This window comes from Cinclus cinclus, chromosome 2 (genome assembly GCF_963662255.1).
Source record: "Cinclus cinclus chromosome 2, bCinCin1.1, whole genome shotgun sequence".
Lineage (NCBI taxonomy): Eukaryota > Metazoa > Chordata > Aves > Passeriformes > Cinclidae > Cinclus > Cinclus cinclus.
The window spans coordinates 53691377-53710349 of NC_085047.1; the positions used below are offsets into that span (position 1 = coordinate 53691377).

Genomic DNA, 18973 nt, shown 5'->3' on the forward strand with positions numbered 1-18973 from the left:
CACTTGACTTTCAGCTGCTATCAGGTGAAAACACTGAAGCTGGAAGAGAATGGATGAACAATAAAATATAAAATTGTGACTTCGTCCATGATGTTTCTCCCTAGAGTATTACTGTGTGCACCACCAGCATGTCCATCACTATTGCTTGCACAGTTTTGCAAGCTATTAATAAATAACCAGGGTAGGCTACATTATTTGCTCCAGTGTGCTGTCAGCCCATTTCCTACAGCCAGCACCTGGACTGATGGTGGCTCTTTGGTACTTCTGTTTTGCAGATGTTGTAGCGTTTTCCAATGGAAAGGCTGGTACTGTTGCTGAGCTTTTGTTTGCTGTTGTCCAATACACAGCAAGCACCATCGTAAGTATATTTTATTACAAATTCTTCAGTCCTAACAAATCCCTTGAAAGTGAAGGTAGGAAATATTCTCTCCCTCTCGCTAGAGAATAAAAAAAAACAAGTTTCTTGGACAACTGAAAATTTGTGTAACCTTAAATAGGTAAGAAGTAAAAAGCTTAAAATTACCCTTTTAAGGAAAAATCTTCTCTCAGGAACCATTAATTGAAAATGTACTACTAAAGCATGTTGTTCACTCTCTTGTTGCTGTTTGCTCATCTACTGTTTGTCGCACTTACTAGATTGAAAAATCTTGGGGAAAAAGACTCTATAATTGATTTATACATTGCAGAAAGCAAAGGTTTTACTTCTGGGAGACCTTCGGTATTCTGTATTTATCCTCTATTTCAGTGGAGATTTACATGTAAGCCAGGCCTATTGTCACCTTTTGCTCAAGCCAACAGATTCCAAGTGAATGAAATTAAATATCAGCTTTATTCCCTGATTTCTATACCCCACCTTTCAATTTATACACTTAAGAAAGAAGAAACTTTTTTTCAAAAAGTAAAAAAAGAGACTTCAGCCAACCCATTCTGATAATAGCAAAATCATTCACCTTTCATTTTAGAAGTCTTCTGCAGAATAATTATTTTCCGAAAGCACCTGTCTTGAGCTCAGAACTGTTCTTTGTCTGTGTGATATCATAGATGAAGAGACAGGACTTGGCTCCTCACACTGTTCTCTAATTTTTGCAAATCATTTTGTGTAAAATAGACTTGAAAAAAATGAAAGCAAGGATAATGATCTACATTTTAAACGTCATGAAATCAATTACTAGGGAGCACCAGAGTAGGGTTAAGAATGAAGGAAAATAAGAGGAAAAAAAAATAAATAAATCCCAAGCAGTTTAGCCTCCAACTCAGCCCTTCCCAGGGATGTGATTTTACCTTCTGGGATCTCTCACTTCCAACTTTTCACAGTGATGTTGTAAGGAGGATCAACTACTTGTAACCCCATTCATATGGTTATATAGGGAATTGATACCTTCTGACACATTAAAGTATAAACTGTCATAATGTGAGTGCTAATACATGAAGATATGTGACTTTGTAGCATTCTTTGTGTATTTATGAATTTATGTATTCGCCATCTTTCAATGCATGACCTCATTCTGTTTCAGAAATTTGAGTTTATAGAGCTTTCTCTGAATTACACCAGGTTATAAATTCCATTGGTAGCCCCTGCAGAGAAAAACTGCAGGGTTTTTTCTCATCTGTGTATAGTGATTGATGTTTTATAGGACTTAAATGGAACAGTTCAGAATTTGGCGATCAGTCAGAGAAAATTATTTTCTTTTAACCTCCACTCTGACTGACAATGGCAATGGATTAGGTGATCTCCACAAGTCCCAAGCTCAGCTATTTTGTGAGAGCCTCTTTTATCTTTAAAATTCATATTGTTTGTACATTCATTGAACATACTGGACAATCTGTTTTTCTGCTGTTTTAGATTTCTTATTACTGCCCCAAATGTGGTGCATTTGGGCACACATGAGACAATAGCAGTCCAAGTCCACGGGGCACAGAGCCCTGTGCAAGTTACTGCATACTTCAAAGATGAGACAAAAAATCAGCTCCTGTCAGAGAGGATCTACTTTAACCTTAATCAAGATAATGGCTATCAAGAGATGAAAAAAATTATGGTGAGTCTGTCATCACAGTGGTTTAAAACTTTTTTTATTTGGTGATAAAAGCACATAATCTCTACTTGGAATAGGATGGAACCGAGACAACACTGATCCCGAGAGACACGTGACAAAACCAATTCCAGTCTCAGCAGCAACCTATTCACCCAACCAGCTAATAAAACAATGCCTAATGTCATTTCAGGGGTGATGGTGAATATTCTTTTGTGCCCATATAACAAGCTCAAGGTTTTCTCACATGGTGATAAATGAAATTTAATTTGAACACATCCAATTGTTTTATCTCTGTTGGGTTTTCTGCCTCACTTAAAATATGACCGCATTAATGCCTTTGGCTAACCATTGGCCATTTTACAATACAGGAAAAACCTTTAAAAATGCGTAGTCTCTCAGACCAAAGCCTGTGTTCTTTCTGCAGCTATTTTAGGTGATTAATTCTTTACATCCTATATTGCATCATTTGCTTCTGGCACCATTCTTTGAAGTCTGGCAGGATTCAGTAGCACTAGTTTGGGCTATTGGGTTGGGAAAAAAGCATGCAGCAATATGTAATTTAGCTCTGGTTGGTTACTCCCAAAGCTAACAGCTGAGCTTTCAATCAGGCTCCTGTTGAGGGTGATGTTTAGAAATACCACATTAAACTTTATGAAGTAAACCAGGAATCTCAAAACCGAGTTTTTAACATAAATAGGGATTACACGATACATGATAAATGGAAATCAACAGGCATGTAGACTGAATTCTCCCACCTGGAGTTATTGACACTGGACAGAAGAAAAAGTATTTCTGTGGTGGAAAATGGAGGATTAGAGTGTATTTCTACTTTAAAAGAAATATTCACCTAGTATGAAAGATATAACACCTAGTAAGAAAGATATAATAATGAATCTTCTGTTCAGTGGTGCCAGTAAGATTCTTTAAGCATTTCAGCTTTAGTGGGGCCTTGGCTGTGTGGTCCCAAAGTTACCAGGTTCATCTCTGACTCCATGGGGTTTTCCCTTTTATTCTCTTCAGGTCCAGCCAGGGGCTCTGCAGCAGAACCTGTTCAAGAAGAGTAATCTGCCATATGTTCTACTGGTCACTGAGAGCAAGGAGCTTTATTCGACTGCCAAGAGCACTCGCATCCTCCTCTCCTCCAAGAAAGGCTACATTTTTATCCAGACAGATAAGCCCATATACACACCGAGTTCCCAAGGTTAAAATACAAATGCTGCTCTTCAGGTGTTGAATATGGATGTTACAAGGGCAGGATTAGAAAAAGTAATAACGACCCGGTTGTTTGTCAGCCAGGACTTCTGTAGGGTCTGCTCTGCACATTGCAGCAGCCCCTGTAGAAGTGCCTCTGGAGCCACAGTCACTTCTAAAGGAGACAGACAAAAGCTGCTCCTTTTTGTTCAAAAATATTAATGGTGACATTCCTTTGGGAAAAAAAAATCATGAGAAATCAGCCAAAACAAACTCTTACGGCTTCTGCTTGTAACACCAGCAATAAGTTACCTTTACTCTTTACAATCACTACTGCTTTGTTGCTTACCAATTTAATTAATTAACAAAAGATAGAAGTAAAAAATGTGTTTGAGTTTGGTTTCAGGCCTCAGTTGCAGAAGGAATACAAAAGTGAGTGAAGTTTCATGAGTAATTTTCTGAATTTGCTTCAAAAACTTGTCTAGTCCTGTAACATGGGAAGGCTACAGAAGAAAGCAATTATTTTTTTAAATTTCTCAGATTTCTTTTCACTAAAAGAAAATGTTTTATCTTAAATTTAGTAACTCAGTTTACAGATTGCAATGATTAGTATCTAGAAAGGCCAGAAAGAAATTTGTGAATGTATTTATTCTTCTGTTAAACAGTCAGATACAGGATCTTCATTCTGGACAATGCTATGAGGCCGACACATGACACGGTTACGGTTGCTGTGCTAGTAAGTATGCAAAAACACTGATGAGTTGATGAGTTCTTCTTCAGCACAGGAGCTATGGGAAACTTGTACAAAACATCCAAGAGCAGAACTATAACTGGTATTCCTCTCCAGAAATCTGCATTTGCCCATAGAGAAATAGCTGTAGTTATTTTTCAGGAACATATGATATGATTCATATATCATATATCATATCGTGTCAGAAACATGGAGACATGTGAATATTAAAGTACAAAAGTGAGCAAAGCATTTTCTCTCCCATAGGACTAGGATACGACCCTGAGCTTTTGTAAATGTTTGACACTTGGTGCGTAATTTCATGTTTTCTTCTTCTGTCTCAACAGAATTCCAAGGGAATGGTGGTTAAAAAGTCAGACCAGAAAATAAACACGGTGTTTGGTGAACACTTTGATATACCTGACATTGCTGAGTATGTTATTGCTGTGCCTTTTGCATCAAAACCTGTAGATTAAGATTTTTAACCACTGAATTGCTTGCATTATCCTTCAAAATTGTCTTTCACCACGGGGCACATATTGAACCTATGATCAATATCTTTTTACCTTTAAGCACCTCATCTTGGAGAGATGAGTCCAGAATTTACTGTTAATATGCAGCAATTAGCAACACATATCCTGGTAAAGAAAACTTTAACAAACTGTTTTAATATCTGCTCAAAAGTATGGCTTCATTCAAGAGAGCGCTTCTAAAAGGGCCAGTCTGCAAAGTGCCATTCATTATCTCTGATTTCAAACAGCCAAGCTTTTACTTAATATTCAGGGTCTTCTGGCATGCTAGGTTGATTTTGATATCTCAGTGAAGATAAGCTATCGGAAATATTTGATGAATTCTCTGTTTCTGCAGACCTTTCAAAGGTAGTGGTTTGCAAATACGTTATCTTACTTCCTCATACTTATTTTGAGTGTTTCCTAAGACATTTCAAAATATGTTACTGGCTCCTCCCAGCAAAAATAAAGCCATTAATTAATTAGATAATGAGATAAAGCAAGGGAAATATTATAATTCAATGATAATTTATATGTTGGCATGATAAAATATCTGAGGAATTGTAATTAACTATTTTCTGCTGAATCTGGATTTTAGGCCTGGAACTTGGAAAATCAAAGCCTGGTTTCATCAACATGAAATGTCTAATGTTTCCACTGAATTTGAAGTTAAAAGATATGGTGAGATATTATAAAATTTGCATTATAAATATAAGAAGTTATCACTGTGTTTTAAAAATATACTGCAGTAGTTAAATCTGGCTGTAGTTAGGCACTAGGGACAACTTTCATGATGTTTCATTTCATCATTGCTATCTCTGATGTACAAAATACCCCTCAGGATTTGTGTGGCTTCCACTCACATTTTAAAAAAGAAACACCTCTATTTTTATGAAGATTTAGTAACTTTTTAAAGACTTTTTTTAACATTTTGTAACAAAACATTGGAAGGGCTCTCCTACCACAAGGAAGAAAGATGAGATGAGCTCTAATTTGAAGTCATTGCAATTCTGGCTAAAGTTTGCAGTGAAGGCTAGTGTGGAAAAAAGGGAAATAAACAGCTGCCCATTTTGCAACAGTCAAATTCAATCTGGAAGTTTATTAGTTTTTCCTATCCTCAAAGAACCTTCTTTTAGGGAAAATAAGGGACCTTTGGTAAAGTAAAAATGTAAAAATGTAACAATTTGGGATAAGAAGTGGCTTGATTTATTTACACTGAAATTATACCTTCTAGTAAAATTAACGTGGGTTTGTTGTTTCATTGTTCTGGTTTTTTTTGGTTTTTTTTTTCTTTTAAAGACAAAAGAAAACCTTGAGATTGTATGAAAATCTCAGTTTAACAAAACTGATTTTGTCTCAGCTGGTGAAGGTAGCAGAATAATGGAGGTTACTGCCTTCTCTCCAAGCAGCTGTAAGAAGAAGAAAATCACTCTGATATACCTGCAGGAGCAAATAGGTTGGCTTTGTAGGAGCAAATTCAGTGTGACACAGCTGATGCTGAGGAGCTCATATCCACACTCTACCCATTTCAGGGTGGGTTTAATTCAGCCTGCTCCTAGTCCAGGGCACTTCATGAGCAGTCGGTCTATCTTCTGCCTTATTTTCATTGTAAATTAAAAAAAAAAAAATTGTGTGCTTGGAAGACTGCTCCACTATGTGAAGCAAAGAAGAATTAGGGAAAATGATCAGTAGATTTTCTTCAAAAGAGGACTGTTAATTCAGACTAAAACCTCCCCTTAGTGCAACTGCATTGTGTCAATGGGTGTTGCCACAACAGGAGTTTAAGGTATGTTTGAAACTTGCATGTCATGACTTTTTGTCTTCTCTTGCTCACGCAGAACTTCCAAGTTTTGAAGTCAAACTCATCCCACTTCATCCGTACTACCACATCTGGAATGAAAGCTTTGTGTTTGATATCGAGGCAAGGTAGGTGTGCTCAGAGCCAGACTGCTTTAGGAGTCAGATAAGCCAATATGAGTTTTGTGACATCTTCCTTTCTCTTGTGATTAATGGTTAACTAGCTTCTGGCTTTATTTGGATTTGCCTAATCTTATATACTCTCTGTTTCCACCACTGAACATTGAACTTTTATCAGTGCCAAGTGCTACCTGGTGATCAATCTGGAGCAAGATTTTCTGAATATTTCAGTTTGTTGGCAAAGGTGGCTATTTAGGATTCTCCTCTGTGTCGCTAAGCGAGGTTCCAGGCAAACTGATCACTTGGTTTTCTGTATACTTTTTAGTTTAAGCATTTAGAAATGTTCTAAAGCCTCCAATGTGCTATGGAACATAATTTAAGTAGAGTTGAATTCAGGTTTGGGTATGGCATTTTCTCAAAACACAGTGAGGTCTGTAAGTAGTAAGCTAGTGTTTGTGAATAATGATTAAGCAGAAACTCTTCCAGGTAGATAAACACGATTAATCAGAGGAGTTTCAATGACCATCACTACAGCATCACATGTGCATTGCTGCACAGCAGTGCACTGATCTGGGTGTGCCATGGCTACAGAGCTCTCAGACTGGCCAGACCACAGGGCAGGGCTCAATGGAAAATGTATTACAACTGGTCCCATACCAAATTAGAATGGCATCAAACACAGAGTAACTAAGGAAGGTGGGCAATGCAAATTTAACTCATCAAAATATTTTTAATAAAAATATTTTTTTGGCTGTTGAATTTTCAGGTTTCATAAGCGTGGAAATGCTAAGAAACTGCCTTCTAGGAGAATGACTAAATCAGAACTTGATACCTTTGCATTTTTTTCTTTTTCTAAAGAGAAATAAATGTTATTAAATGAGACCAGGCAGGTGGAAGCCACAGGCTTTCTTTTATAGCTGGGAGAAATCTATTCAGTTTTAAAGGAGTGAAGACTGTTGGACTTCTGCCTGCTGTCCTTGACTCTGCTGATCCCTCCATTCCCCAGCACACCTTGAGAGGGCAGACAGAGCCTGTATCCATTTCCTTGTGCTTACCTGAACAAACTCAACTCTTCTTATCTCCTCTTGATCACTTTCAACTCTTTATTTGGTTCTATTGAATAATCCCTAGCTTTAATCATGATCACTTGATATTGTGATATGATTTTGAATAATTTGCTTTAGTACTTTAGTCCTTTCTAATTTTTTTTCTGTGCTATTGCAGCACTCTATTTTGAGTTTATAGACTTCATATATATTTGACTTCTCGTTAATATCATAATTATTTAAGAAGAAAAATTGGTGTTCAATAACTGGATACCATTTCTTTCCGTATTGGACAAAGTCCCAGTGCTGCTACACAGGCCTGCATGACTTTCATCAAAATCAGTATATGGAATTCCTGATAATTGAACTTATTTCTCTGAACTGGCCATGCATGTAATGAAGTTACTTGGTGTCATTGACTATTGTTTCCCATTTATTAGCTCTGGCATTTAATGCAGTTTTCATAAGAGCTGCCTCTCCATTGGCTTTATTGGTATAGATCAGTGCTGCTGATCAGGTCAATTTGAAAGCAGCTTTGTTTAAACAAAAATAAGCCATTACAGGACTGAGGTGAAGCAGGATTTCCACAAGCAAATGAGAAAACCGTGGCAATGGCAGGTCTTATGTAGCCCATTGCACACTGTGCTGCTGGAAGATGCCATCTGCCAGGGCTTTCTTGAGTACAGAGCCAGGTGCAACATGCCCTATCCTCTCTCTCCTATAACCTTTATCAAATATTCAGGGGTGTTCTGGCCAGATCTGGCAAATGTTTCACTTACAAGAGGACCTTTATGCCATACTGCCTAAATCTGTAGGAGCAACATGGGGCAGAGGAGGTCCACTCTACCCAGTGCAGGTGTTAAAATATCAGCAGGTAGGATCTTCCTCCTGTAGGTCTTCAGAGGTACCATATATTTCATATCAGTCCCTGAAATTATTATCTGATCCCTTATTTTCTATTCTCTGCTCATGTGGTGTGTCATACAAAGGAATTAGCTGTTGATCCAAGATAAATGGGATGAGTTGTGTAAGACCTCTCTGTGCAACTGAAGTCCTCGTTAGTTTGTCTAAAAAACCCCCAATTACTCTCGTGCAAATTTTATCAGATAATGTCTCCCCAGTGATTCTACCAGTGTGGCTTTTGCTATAAATATCTATGCATTTGAAATCACCACTTGGCACAAAGATCAGTAGAAGTTTTCATGTTTGGTTTACGAGAGAGTGGGACTAAATTTTATTTTCAAATTATTAGTTACAAATGAGATGCCTACAAATATTCCATTTTTTCCATATAAAATTATTAGTCTGCCTTACACCTGCTTTTTATTATAATAATGATCCCTCTCCTCACTTTTCTTCCTTCCAAAGACACTCTTATGGGAAAGAGATTCAAGGTGCTGCATATGTACGATTTGGCATAATTGATGAAAATGAGAACAAAATATTCATTCCAGGCCTGGAGCAACAGCTATCAGTAAGTATTCTGTAGAACTACTCTGATTTGTCCTACCTAAGCTGAATATTGTCAGAAATTCTGGAAACTTAGAAGTCCATAATATTGTAGTCGTGATAAAAGCAATATAAGCAACACTATTTTATTTCTCATGGCAATAAGCCAGTAAGGACTGTCTCTTTTTTTTATTTTTTCTTCTTTTTTTTTTTCACTTTTGTTTTAGATCCAAAATGGAAAAGGAAGAGTTACACTAAATACACCACTTTTGGAAGAGAAATTGAAAAAGAGTATTTCCACTCTGGAAGGGTTTCATTTATATGTCGCTGTTACCGCTGTAGAAACTGCAAGTGAGTACAGTATGGCTCAGCTGATGCAGTCTGTATGATTCACACTGATCTTTCTCTGGTGTAGCCTGTTATGTGGGGAATCTGGTCTCACTGGATCCATCTTTGCTGCAAAACTTTCTCATGCTGTAGGGAATTAACTAGAAGAATCTTGAATGGAAAGCGGTTGCTCAAGCTCCAAGTTGCAGAATATGACATTAGGTAACATTAACTCTCAGCAGCAGCTGAAAATGGAAATAAAATCTTCCAGAAAATTAGGTATCCAAGGTATGCAAGTCCATAGTTAGTGCAACCACAGCAACGCATACTGTTTGATATTAACAGGTGGCGAGATGAGGGAAGAGGAACTCAACAGTGTGAAGTTTGTAAGATCTCCTTATGCTGTTGATCTGTCTAACACCAAAAAGTATTTTGTGCCTGGAGCCCCCTTTTCTGTTATGGTAGGTAGTGTTCTGACTATCTGTCTGCCTCCACAGCAGTGTATTTATATCTGCCCTCTTTCCTTGTCTGATCTTCTGTGAACCCTGTAGGACAGAGACCTTCAAGAATAGGCCCAACGCAGAGCTACTGTTTGTGTGTCTGGTTTGTCTCATTTCTGTATGCTCAGAGCCTAAACACCCAGAAAACCCCGGTTTTCTGTTCTAGAAGTCAATGTGCACTGTTGCACTACAGAGTTTTATAAAACATAATCTCTTCCTCACTTCCATATCAAAAGATTGAAACAAGAATATTGTAGCAAATTAATCCCAGAACAAATTAAAATTCTGAAAAGTAAAACAGGGTGTTGCCTTTAAAAAAAATGCATTTAAGTTTATGTGACTTGAAACTTCACCCCTTCGTTTTTCTAGGGTTTTCTAACTCTTTTTAACAAAGAGTTAAAGTCAGAAATTTACCTTATAATAGTTAATGACAAATATTTCTAGGACAAAAGGACGCTAAGTGAAAATCTGAGGCATTTTGTTATCTGTGCTAACAGATTTTTACCTTAACTGAAAACCAGACTGAATCAATTGCTATTCCCTTTTCTCAAAGCTCAAATTTTTGAATGCTGGTGTGTATAGTTTTATATTTTTTTCTGTTTATAAAAAATTTTAATTATAATTGTTTCTTGTTTGTGGCAATTTTAAACATAGCATATCCTTTGAATTACAGAATTTTTTCTTTCTTTTTTAAATAGGTATCTGCCACTTCGGTTGATGGTTCTCCTGCTGCCTTCCTATTTATCTCTGCCACTGTTACTTTGCCTGGAAAACCTCCAGTGAAGAAGACTGCTTCCTGTAATAGAGAGGGTCTGGTCTCCATAACATTCGACATCCCCAGAGATGCTCAAATGCTTGAAGTAAAGGTAAAGAAAATGCAAACATCCATGTTTAAAAGTATCCCACTGAGAACTGCTCACCGGACAGTTATAAATGACTGTGAAGATGATCAGTTTTAATCGACTTAGCACAGAGGGTGGAACATGATTTCTTACACCACCTGCAGATCCTTGTCCAGATAGTGCAAGATATGTTAGAGAGAGCAGGGATGAGGGATGTGTCAAGGGAAGGACACTCTTGTACATCAGAGCCTTGGGAATGCATGATTTGGTTATATCCGTGCATTTTTGTGTTCTGGATGTGCATTTGCCTAGCATGAAGGACAGAAATGGGTCTGTAAGGAATATCATCATACAAAGTGATAGAAAATTTTGAGAAGAAAGTGAAAGAAAAAGTCCTGAGCAATGAAGAGTCATTGATACCTGCCCACTCAGAAAGTTCAATTATGTGCACAATATAAAATGGGAAAAAACTCGTCTGAGTACAAAATCACTGTGATTTTTGACCCATTGATTCTCATTTAGAAAGAGACAAGGATGAAAAATACCCAATGCAAATACAGCAAGAAGTAAATGGGGTGAGAGAATAAAATAATTAAGATCATGGGGTTTGGTGCCAAGTTCTGCTAATGAGGACTCAGCAATTATTCCTCTTACTTCACAGCATTTTTCCAAATAACCTGGCAAAATATGAATTATTGGTGACACTATACACTATCTCCTGTGGGATGCTTTACTAACTCTGTCCTTTTCTTGCCATACAGGTGAAGGCGGAAGAGGGTAAAGAAAGGTTAGAATCACCTGAAGCCAGTATCAGAGCTGAAAGATACCAGTCTGCTTCCCCAAATTACCTCAGCATCAGCATCCCACACACCATTGTGGCACCTGGAGATACCTTACCCATCACCTTGAATGATATTCATCAGTCTGGCGGTGGAAACATTGGCTATTTCTATTATATGGTAATTTCTTTTAGAAATTGTTCAACCTGGAACATTCACCTGGTTATTGATACAAGGGAAAACCAAGGAGGTCCAGCAAAGGGCAGGTGGGATGATTGATCAGTGTTCTGGCACACAAGACCCACCAAAACAGGCTGATAGAACTGGGTTTGTTCAGTTTGGTAATGAGCCTAAGAGTGAGTTAATAGGAAACTAAAACTACTTGAAGAGGAATTAAGGCTTATGGAGACAAGATGTCCTTGGTGATGTCACACCATATAACCATAAGCATTCTATTGGGACCAAGAATTAAGGATTAGCACCTGGAAGATTAATTTTGGAAAACTATGTTTAGTAGTGATGAGTGCAATATTGGAAGAGGTTCCCGAGAGAGTTGAGGGATTTTCCAGCCTTAGAAAAATTCAGCACTCAACAAGAGAAAACTTTATGAGTCTCACCTAGTCTTAGAGCAAGCAGCTGGACTAGAGATCGCCATAGGTCCCTTCAAGAAATTATTTCTATGATCCCGATATTTTTTATGTGTTTGCACATATTTTTGGGGCATGAAAAATGCATATTATTTATTTTTGCTGAATGATACAAATGTGCTCATGGGTACATACATTCCAGAAGTGGATCTGTTGAATGTGAAATGTGTTCAATCCCCTTCTCCCTCTCTTTGCCCTAATTTCCCTTGGCAGCCCAAATCTCACAGGAGGAGTGCCAAGATATCAGTTGCCATTTATTTTTAGTAGGACTCTGATATATTGGAATAATTGTATCCCTAGGAGCTAAGTTTAAGTTTGGGGATTGTTTTCTCTGGATGAGGTATCACAGGGCTGGAATTGGTGCTGCCAGGTTTTGAGAAGGTGTAGTGCTGGGCAGGCAGGACATGTGGGAGGGATGGTGGTAGGCACTGCTGGAGCTCAGCAGTGAGGGTCTCTCCCAAACTTTGGTTGCCCAAACAAAGGCAGTGAGGATTTCAGGACAGGCTGTAGCATGCCTTTGTTTCTTCCTGAAACCCATTATTTGTGTGTTTAGGAAAGCTTTTCTCACGGAAGAGCACTCTCAGTCCTGCCACTGTGCCTGTTTGCATTCCTGTGGCCACCCATGAATATAGTTAACATCATGTAAGAAGGAAGGAGTTAAATAGTGAGAGATGGGCTGAAATCAGCTAAAGAGCAGTCTTTGGTACTTGGTACTGAAACTTCCTGCTCCAACTCTTTCCCACCATCTGAAAGATTCAGTATACTGATTACAGATTGAATAATGCTGAGTGTGATGGCCAATCACTGTGGAAGCCAAAATTTATACTACTATCTGGGTACCCCTTCTCAAGCTGTAAGATTGAGTGGAGGGTGACAGATTTGTGTTCATACCTGAGCCACAAGACCAGTGTAGCAGAGTTTCACCACCACAGTGTGCAGGTCTCCTCCTCCTGTACCCGACTACTGGCATGCAGCTTGGCAATCAAAACTGTTAATGCCATTAGAAGAAAATGTATTTTAAGCAGAAATTGCCTCAGGAAAAGAAAAAAAAGTAAAATTATGCAACATAATGCCCTTGCTGGGGCATGGTCACAGTATTTGATTGCTCTTTATTTCTGCCTTGCAGGTTGTGGCAAAGGGACAAGCTGAGCTTCTGGGAAGGGTCCCATCCTCAAACAAAGTAATAAACCTTAAAATCACCCAGAAGATGGTGCCTGCCTTTCGATTTTTAGCCTACTACTTCATTGGGAATGAGGGTCGGCAAGAGATTGTTGCTGATTCTGTGCGGGTGGATGTCATGGATGTCTGCGAAGGAAAGGTGCTTTCAAAGCTCATGGCTTTTGTTGTTACATTCCAATTTTTATTTTTTTTTTAATAGGGTACTTGCAGAGCAAGTGCAGGCCTGTGATTATAAATCATTTGTATTGAAATGGAGTCATCAGGAGTTGTGCCAAAAGGAATATCTCGGAAAGGCTCCCAGGTTGTGCCTCAAAGAGATGAAATATAAAATTTCTCACAGAAAAAAGTCACCCCCTGTAAGCATCTATATTTTGGAAATCCTCAAGAAAACACCAATAGAATTGTTGAGGGGGAAGAATCAATCTCTTTGTAACTTTGTCTTTTTGTAGATATAGCACATGAAAGAAAGTGAAGCGGTTTATTGGGGAGAAAAAATATGAGTTTGAAGTAATATTTCAAGCTTTTTAATTTAGATGAAAAGTAATTTTCTGAGATTTGGTAGCACTTAAAAAGCGCTTTAAAAAGCAGTTTATATTACAAAATGAAATGTGGATAAAATAGGAGACCAGCTAAGCACTTCTTTTACCTTCTTCCTCCTCTTCCTTCTCCTCATTTTGGGACCCTAAGGTAAAATGAAAAAAAAAAACGAGACACAGAAATTTCTCCCAATAGCATGAAACACAGTTGCTGAAAATTGTCAGCTGCCTAAAATTCTTTTTTCCACAGAAAATGTTTGTTTTTGAAAAATAATATGATAATCTATTGGGAGAAAAAATGTTTTCAAGAAAAAATCATCCATCATAAACAGACAAGCCAATCCTTCATTTTTACAAGGACAAAATTCAGGAATGTTCACAGGCATTTCTAGTAATAATTCCCTATTATTTTATAATCGACATGTCTACTTCCTCCTAACCCACAGAAGTGTGTGCATCAGAGCCAGATCTGTGTTTACTCAGTCATGCTAAAACTTATTCAAGTGTGTGATAGAAAGCAGGCAATATTACAGGCTGGTTTAAGTTGGTTACCTTTGTACATTAGTCTTTTAATATCTTTCATGGTAATTTTGTTTCCATTGGAAAATAACAACATTTTATTGAAGACACCAGTTCCACAAATGCCTAGCACAAACTTTTAACTTCCCTTGGTGCTCAAATGCCATTGAAAGCCAACATCCAGTATTCTGCGAGACACATCTTTCAGTTCCCCATGATTTCCTTCAGTGTGAAATATCTGCACCTATGTGTTTCAAAACACAGCATGACAGTCAGAAACTCCACAAAACAGGAACATTTCCCAGCCTCTGACTGCTGACAGTCACAGCTGACAGCATTCCTGGCCCAAAGAGTCTTCACTTCTTATTAACAAATATGATACTATTGTTTCAATCTTTTCTATTTAGATTAAAGTGACAACTGAACAAGACACGTATGAACCAACAGACCCCATCAATTTACAGATTGAAATGGACCATGCGGGAAAAGTTGCCTTAGCTGCGGTTGATAAGGCAGTTTTTATTCTGAATAAGAAAAATAAGCTTACAGCCAAAAAAGTAAGATATTTGCAAGAAGAATATATCACATCTACTAATCAAGCAAATTTTTCCATGACTAATAAGAGGATCAAAATGTAATTAATCTCTATTAATTGCTTAGAGAATGTTTTGCTAAACTTGAAAATGTTTTTTTCTTTTGCAATTTAGGAACTATATAAGATGATTGGCATGTTTAAGATGTATGGTATATTTAAGATGGAGATATCTATCTTATGGAATAAAAGTTTGTAAATTTAAAAAAGCATGGCTTTAAAGCACTCCCTAACTAAAACATCCCTCAGCTTTAATCTGCTTCCAGATGTAGCTTGCACCACCAGTTTGTCTTGTTTCTGCAAGTCAAAAGCTACAGGAATTTTTTTGATATATGTATAAATCCTTTACAAGCATGTACAATCCATCTGTTCCATTTCATTTGGCAGGTATTTAATGCTATGAATTCATATGATCTTGGCTGTTCTGCGGGTGGTGGTGCAAATAGCATTCAAGTTTTTACTGATGTTGGTCTGGCTTTTATATCAGACACAATTCAATCCAGCATTCGGGAGGGTAAGTGCAATCTGCCCTTTAGAAATTTGGGTAAGACCACTACAGATCTGGGGAGACTGATTGCTTAAAAAATCAGAAACATTTTTACTGTGATGTTGCAAAATCTCCTTTGCCTTTGAGTTCTTCTGCTCTTCCACCAGATGCTGGCAGCTCATATATGGGTGGGTGGTGGTCTTTTGGTGACCACCTCAGCTGGGGCAGGCAGCAGTTGGCTAGGCTGGAAGATTTGTGGGACTCTCCCTCAAATTGTGGGTCTTCTGTCAATGAGATGGGTCCTAAGACAGGTCTTGATGAATGATGTGAATGATCAGGCTGTTCCTGTCATATCATCGTGACCAAGCACTTCTGATCTGCCTTCCAGGATATAAATGCCTTCAGAGCACCAGAAGGCAGAAGAGATCCTTGGATTTTCAGAAAAAAATGTCAGGAATTGGTATGTCTGCTCCTCTGGGTGGCCTGAAAATCTTAGCAGGGGGAGGTAAAAGGATGTGTCTGGGATCTAGGGGGCAAGAAGGGATGGCATAGTGAAGGATGCCAAGTTAGTTCCAGTTCTTGCATTATGTGACATAACCTAGCACAAGTGTGTGTACTGTGCTGTGTGATGCATCATTCACCAAAACAGCTCAAAAAACAAAACCAAATGATGCCTATAAATGGAAACTAGCTCACCACTTTATAATCCCAAATGCAAAACACTTCTAGTAGACAACATACCGTGTAATCAGTCATGGCTTTAAGGTTTTCAAAATTATTTATATGCTTAGAAGATATTTTATAAATCCTGACTTTTTCTTGGCATTCTGCTTTGAAGCTGTGCCAACTTTAGTACTTTGTGCTTCAATTAAGAGAAAGGTTAGTATAGTATTTGGTATAAAATGTCAATTTGTGCAAATTTTTTTTCTCATTTTCTTGCCAGAAGGCACGAAGGCTTGGAATTGGATTCTTCATTACTTTTGAGATCAGACTCTTTATTCAAGAAAGAGAACACTGGTATTGCTATTTCTATTAAGAATTCCAGCCTGCAAAGAGGATTCAATTTTTAATTCAGTTTGACTGTGAAGAGAGGACTTAGAACAGAATGTCTAGGATGCCATAGAGCCTGTGCTTTCCTCCTGTATTTGTGGATTGTTTTTAGGCTGAGCTGTTTTCAGGGTCCCAGGCTGAAGCTTGGCTGTTGCAATAGAAACTAATGTTAATGGCAGAGAATGACAGGAATGAGCACAATGAACACTTTACATTGATCTCTACTTATACAGCACTAATTCTGGGCTTTAATTCTATTGCAGCCAGCAGATACCAAAACACTGCTCTACTAAAATGCTGCCAAGATGGAATGAAATTAAATCCCATGAGGTTTTCTTGTGCAAAGAGGCTGGCAAAGGTGTCTGGCTCCTGGGAATGCAGGAATGCGTTCCAGGACTGCTGTGAGAAAGCCACAGCCCTCAGGAAGCATGCCAAGCAGAGGACCAGAGTGGGCTTGGCACGACGTAAGGAGCAGTGGCACACAGCTCTGCCACTTTCACCCTTCTTGCAGTGGCCAGGGAGGGTTAAGGGGCATTTTTGTGCTGTGGGGCTGAGGAGGAAGTTTTCACATCAGCATTTCAGAGATCCCCAGTACAGTGCAGCAGCCACGCAGCGTTGCATCTTCACACCTGTGCACCTGGGAGGTGGGAGTGGGATGGGATAACTTCTTGGGATGAGAAAAGGCAGGAATCACTTCAATCACTACTAGCCCCTCCAGTGTTATGGGGGGCCCCTGCCCACACCACAGAGAGGTCATAGGCAGCAGAGCAAGTGAGGGGGTGGTTGTCTGCATTCAGGTTTCTAAGTGGTCTCAGATTTCTGACTCTTTTTAGTGGTACTACTATTATAACACCCAAATACCTCCAAATGCTGTCAAGAGAAAGGTTCACTTTAGCCAGAATAATTTTGTCTCTTCCTTCTTTTCTTCTCCCTAAAGTCTATCTCTGACTATACATTATGTATCAACTCATGTTACCAAAAAAAAAAAAAAAACAGAAAAAAAAAAGAAGAAAAAAAAAGAAAATTGTTTGCATCTAAAATGGTCCCATTCTGTGTGTAACTTCTACTACCATTTCTTGCAGATTTCACCTTTCATCCTCTGTCAGTCACAAGTATGAGACAGTGGGAACATCTCTGCTAACCTTACTACAGGGGACTGATTTGTCATTTGGTAGCATATAGTTATTGAAGTTGGAAACAGGAACTATCTCTTTGTTCAGTCACAAGCTATGGTCATTGCTTTTCCTTTTTCAACATTTTTATTTAATGTACAAGATGAAACACAGGTTAAATCTTTTCATTAAGAGCATTATTGGTGCTCTGACAAGCTGACTCCCTGCAAGACAATTTTAAGCTCAGCAGTTAAAGACTTCTAAAAAGAAGCCTCACTCCTGTTTTGCAGAATACAATGAACAGGAAGAATTTATTGATGAAACCTCTGTCAGCTTGCGCAGTTATTTTCCTGAGAGCTGGTGGTGGAGTTTTGAAGAAGTAGAAAGCCCTGGAAAACACAGGTACTGTATTGCCTGACTAGATGAATATGTTTAGATTTGTACTGTCAAAAGTACATAAATATCAGTTTTTGTAGTATCTGATGGAGAAGACTTCAAAATATTTACAAATATTTTGTCCCCACAACAGAGGGAATAAGATTTTCGCTTACAATAATCAAACTTCATCAAATGACAATGTTTACATTTTATACATGCCTTCTAATATGGGGGTTTTTTTGGTTTTCAGTGTAAAAAACTTTGCTCCTGACTCTATAACTACCTGGGAAATTCAGGCAATAAGTATATCTCCTGAAAAAGGTATAAGTACTGAGTAATTTTTGTTTGTTTCTTTGTATGGATGAATAGAGAATGTGTACTTTTTAAAAGAAATATAAAATGTTACGTCGACAGAGTAGAACATTCTGTACTGAAAAAACACAAAGTATTTGGTCATATTTACTTCTCTCTTTTATGCCATGTAAAAGCCCAACTAGAAGTTAAGGTATAGATTTATATCTGTAAAAGCAACATGAAGTAGGGTCTCAAGGATGACGGATCATACAATCAAAACTGTCCTTTATTCTTTCCACTCTATAAACCACCTCGTTTGAGCTTCCACATTGCCAGGAAGCCACAAGAAAGGTAGCAGTAGTAACACCACTTTTCTTTGAATAATTTTGGGACCAGGCTCTGGCCATCTCAAAACATGAAAGTCTGTGGCCTCTAAGGCAGAAAAGAGCACCAAGAAACCAGCAAAGGACAAGCAAGGGCTGGACACCAGAGAGCCAGGTTCCCAGGTGCTGCCCTCTGGGAGCTCCTAGGAGTTGATGAGAACCATGCAGGATAGACAAAGGGTCTGTCTTTTACTGCCTACTCCCTTTTGGAAGGGGAGGATCATCCACGGGTGCAGTGATGGCCACAGAGTTTATTTTTAGCAAGCAAGGAAAGGTCACTGCGTTTTAAACAAAACAAAACAAAAACATAAACAAAAGAAAAAAAATAAAAGAGAACTGGGCCACATTTCAGTCACAAAACATACAAACACTTTTGTCGAATTTTACCTATCAAAAACCATGGCAGTGACTCCAGGGGTCAAACTAGATAAGTCTCTAGTGCAGATGAGTTTAAATGAGTTCTGAGTATGCCT

The 18973-nt window shown here is 38.2% G+C and overlaps 1 protein-coding gene across 1 annotated transcript in view; it reads left to right on the forward strand.

Annotated features, from left to right (window-relative positions):
* Positions 1–293: 293 nt before the first annotated feature.
* LOC134057727 (complement C4-like) overlaps positions 294–18973 on the forward strand; it is a 40907-nt gene continuing 22227 nt past the window's right edge. The window contains exons 1-19 of the mRNA XM_062514725.1: positions 294–358; positions 1844–2036; positions 3054–3234; positions 3890–3960; positions 4302–4387; positions 5062–5144; positions 6302–6389; positions 8795–8900; positions 9103–9226; positions 9548–9663; positions 10401–10568; positions 11306–11503; positions 13097–13288; positions 14612–14761; positions 15184–15310; positions 15672–15743; positions 16597–16797; positions 17736–17847; positions 18074–18144. Of these exons, the coding sequence (XP_062370709.1) occupies positions 294–358; positions 1844–2036; positions 3054–3234; positions 3890–3960; positions 4302–4387; positions 5062–5144; positions 6302–6389; positions 8795–8900; positions 9103–9226; positions 9548–9663; positions 10401–10568; positions 11306–11503; positions 13097–13288; positions 14612–14761; positions 15184–15310; positions 15672–15743; positions 16597–16797; positions 17736–17847; positions 18074–18144 (2404 nt within the window). The remainder of the gene's footprint in view (positions 359–1843; positions 2037–3053; positions 3235–3889; positions 3961–4301; positions 4388–5061; positions 5145–6301; positions 6390–8794; positions 8901–9102; positions 9227–9547; positions 9664–10400; positions 10569–11305; positions 11504–13096; positions 13289–14611; positions 14762–15183; positions 15311–15671; positions 15744–16596; positions 16798–17735; positions 17848–18073; positions 18145–18973) is intronic.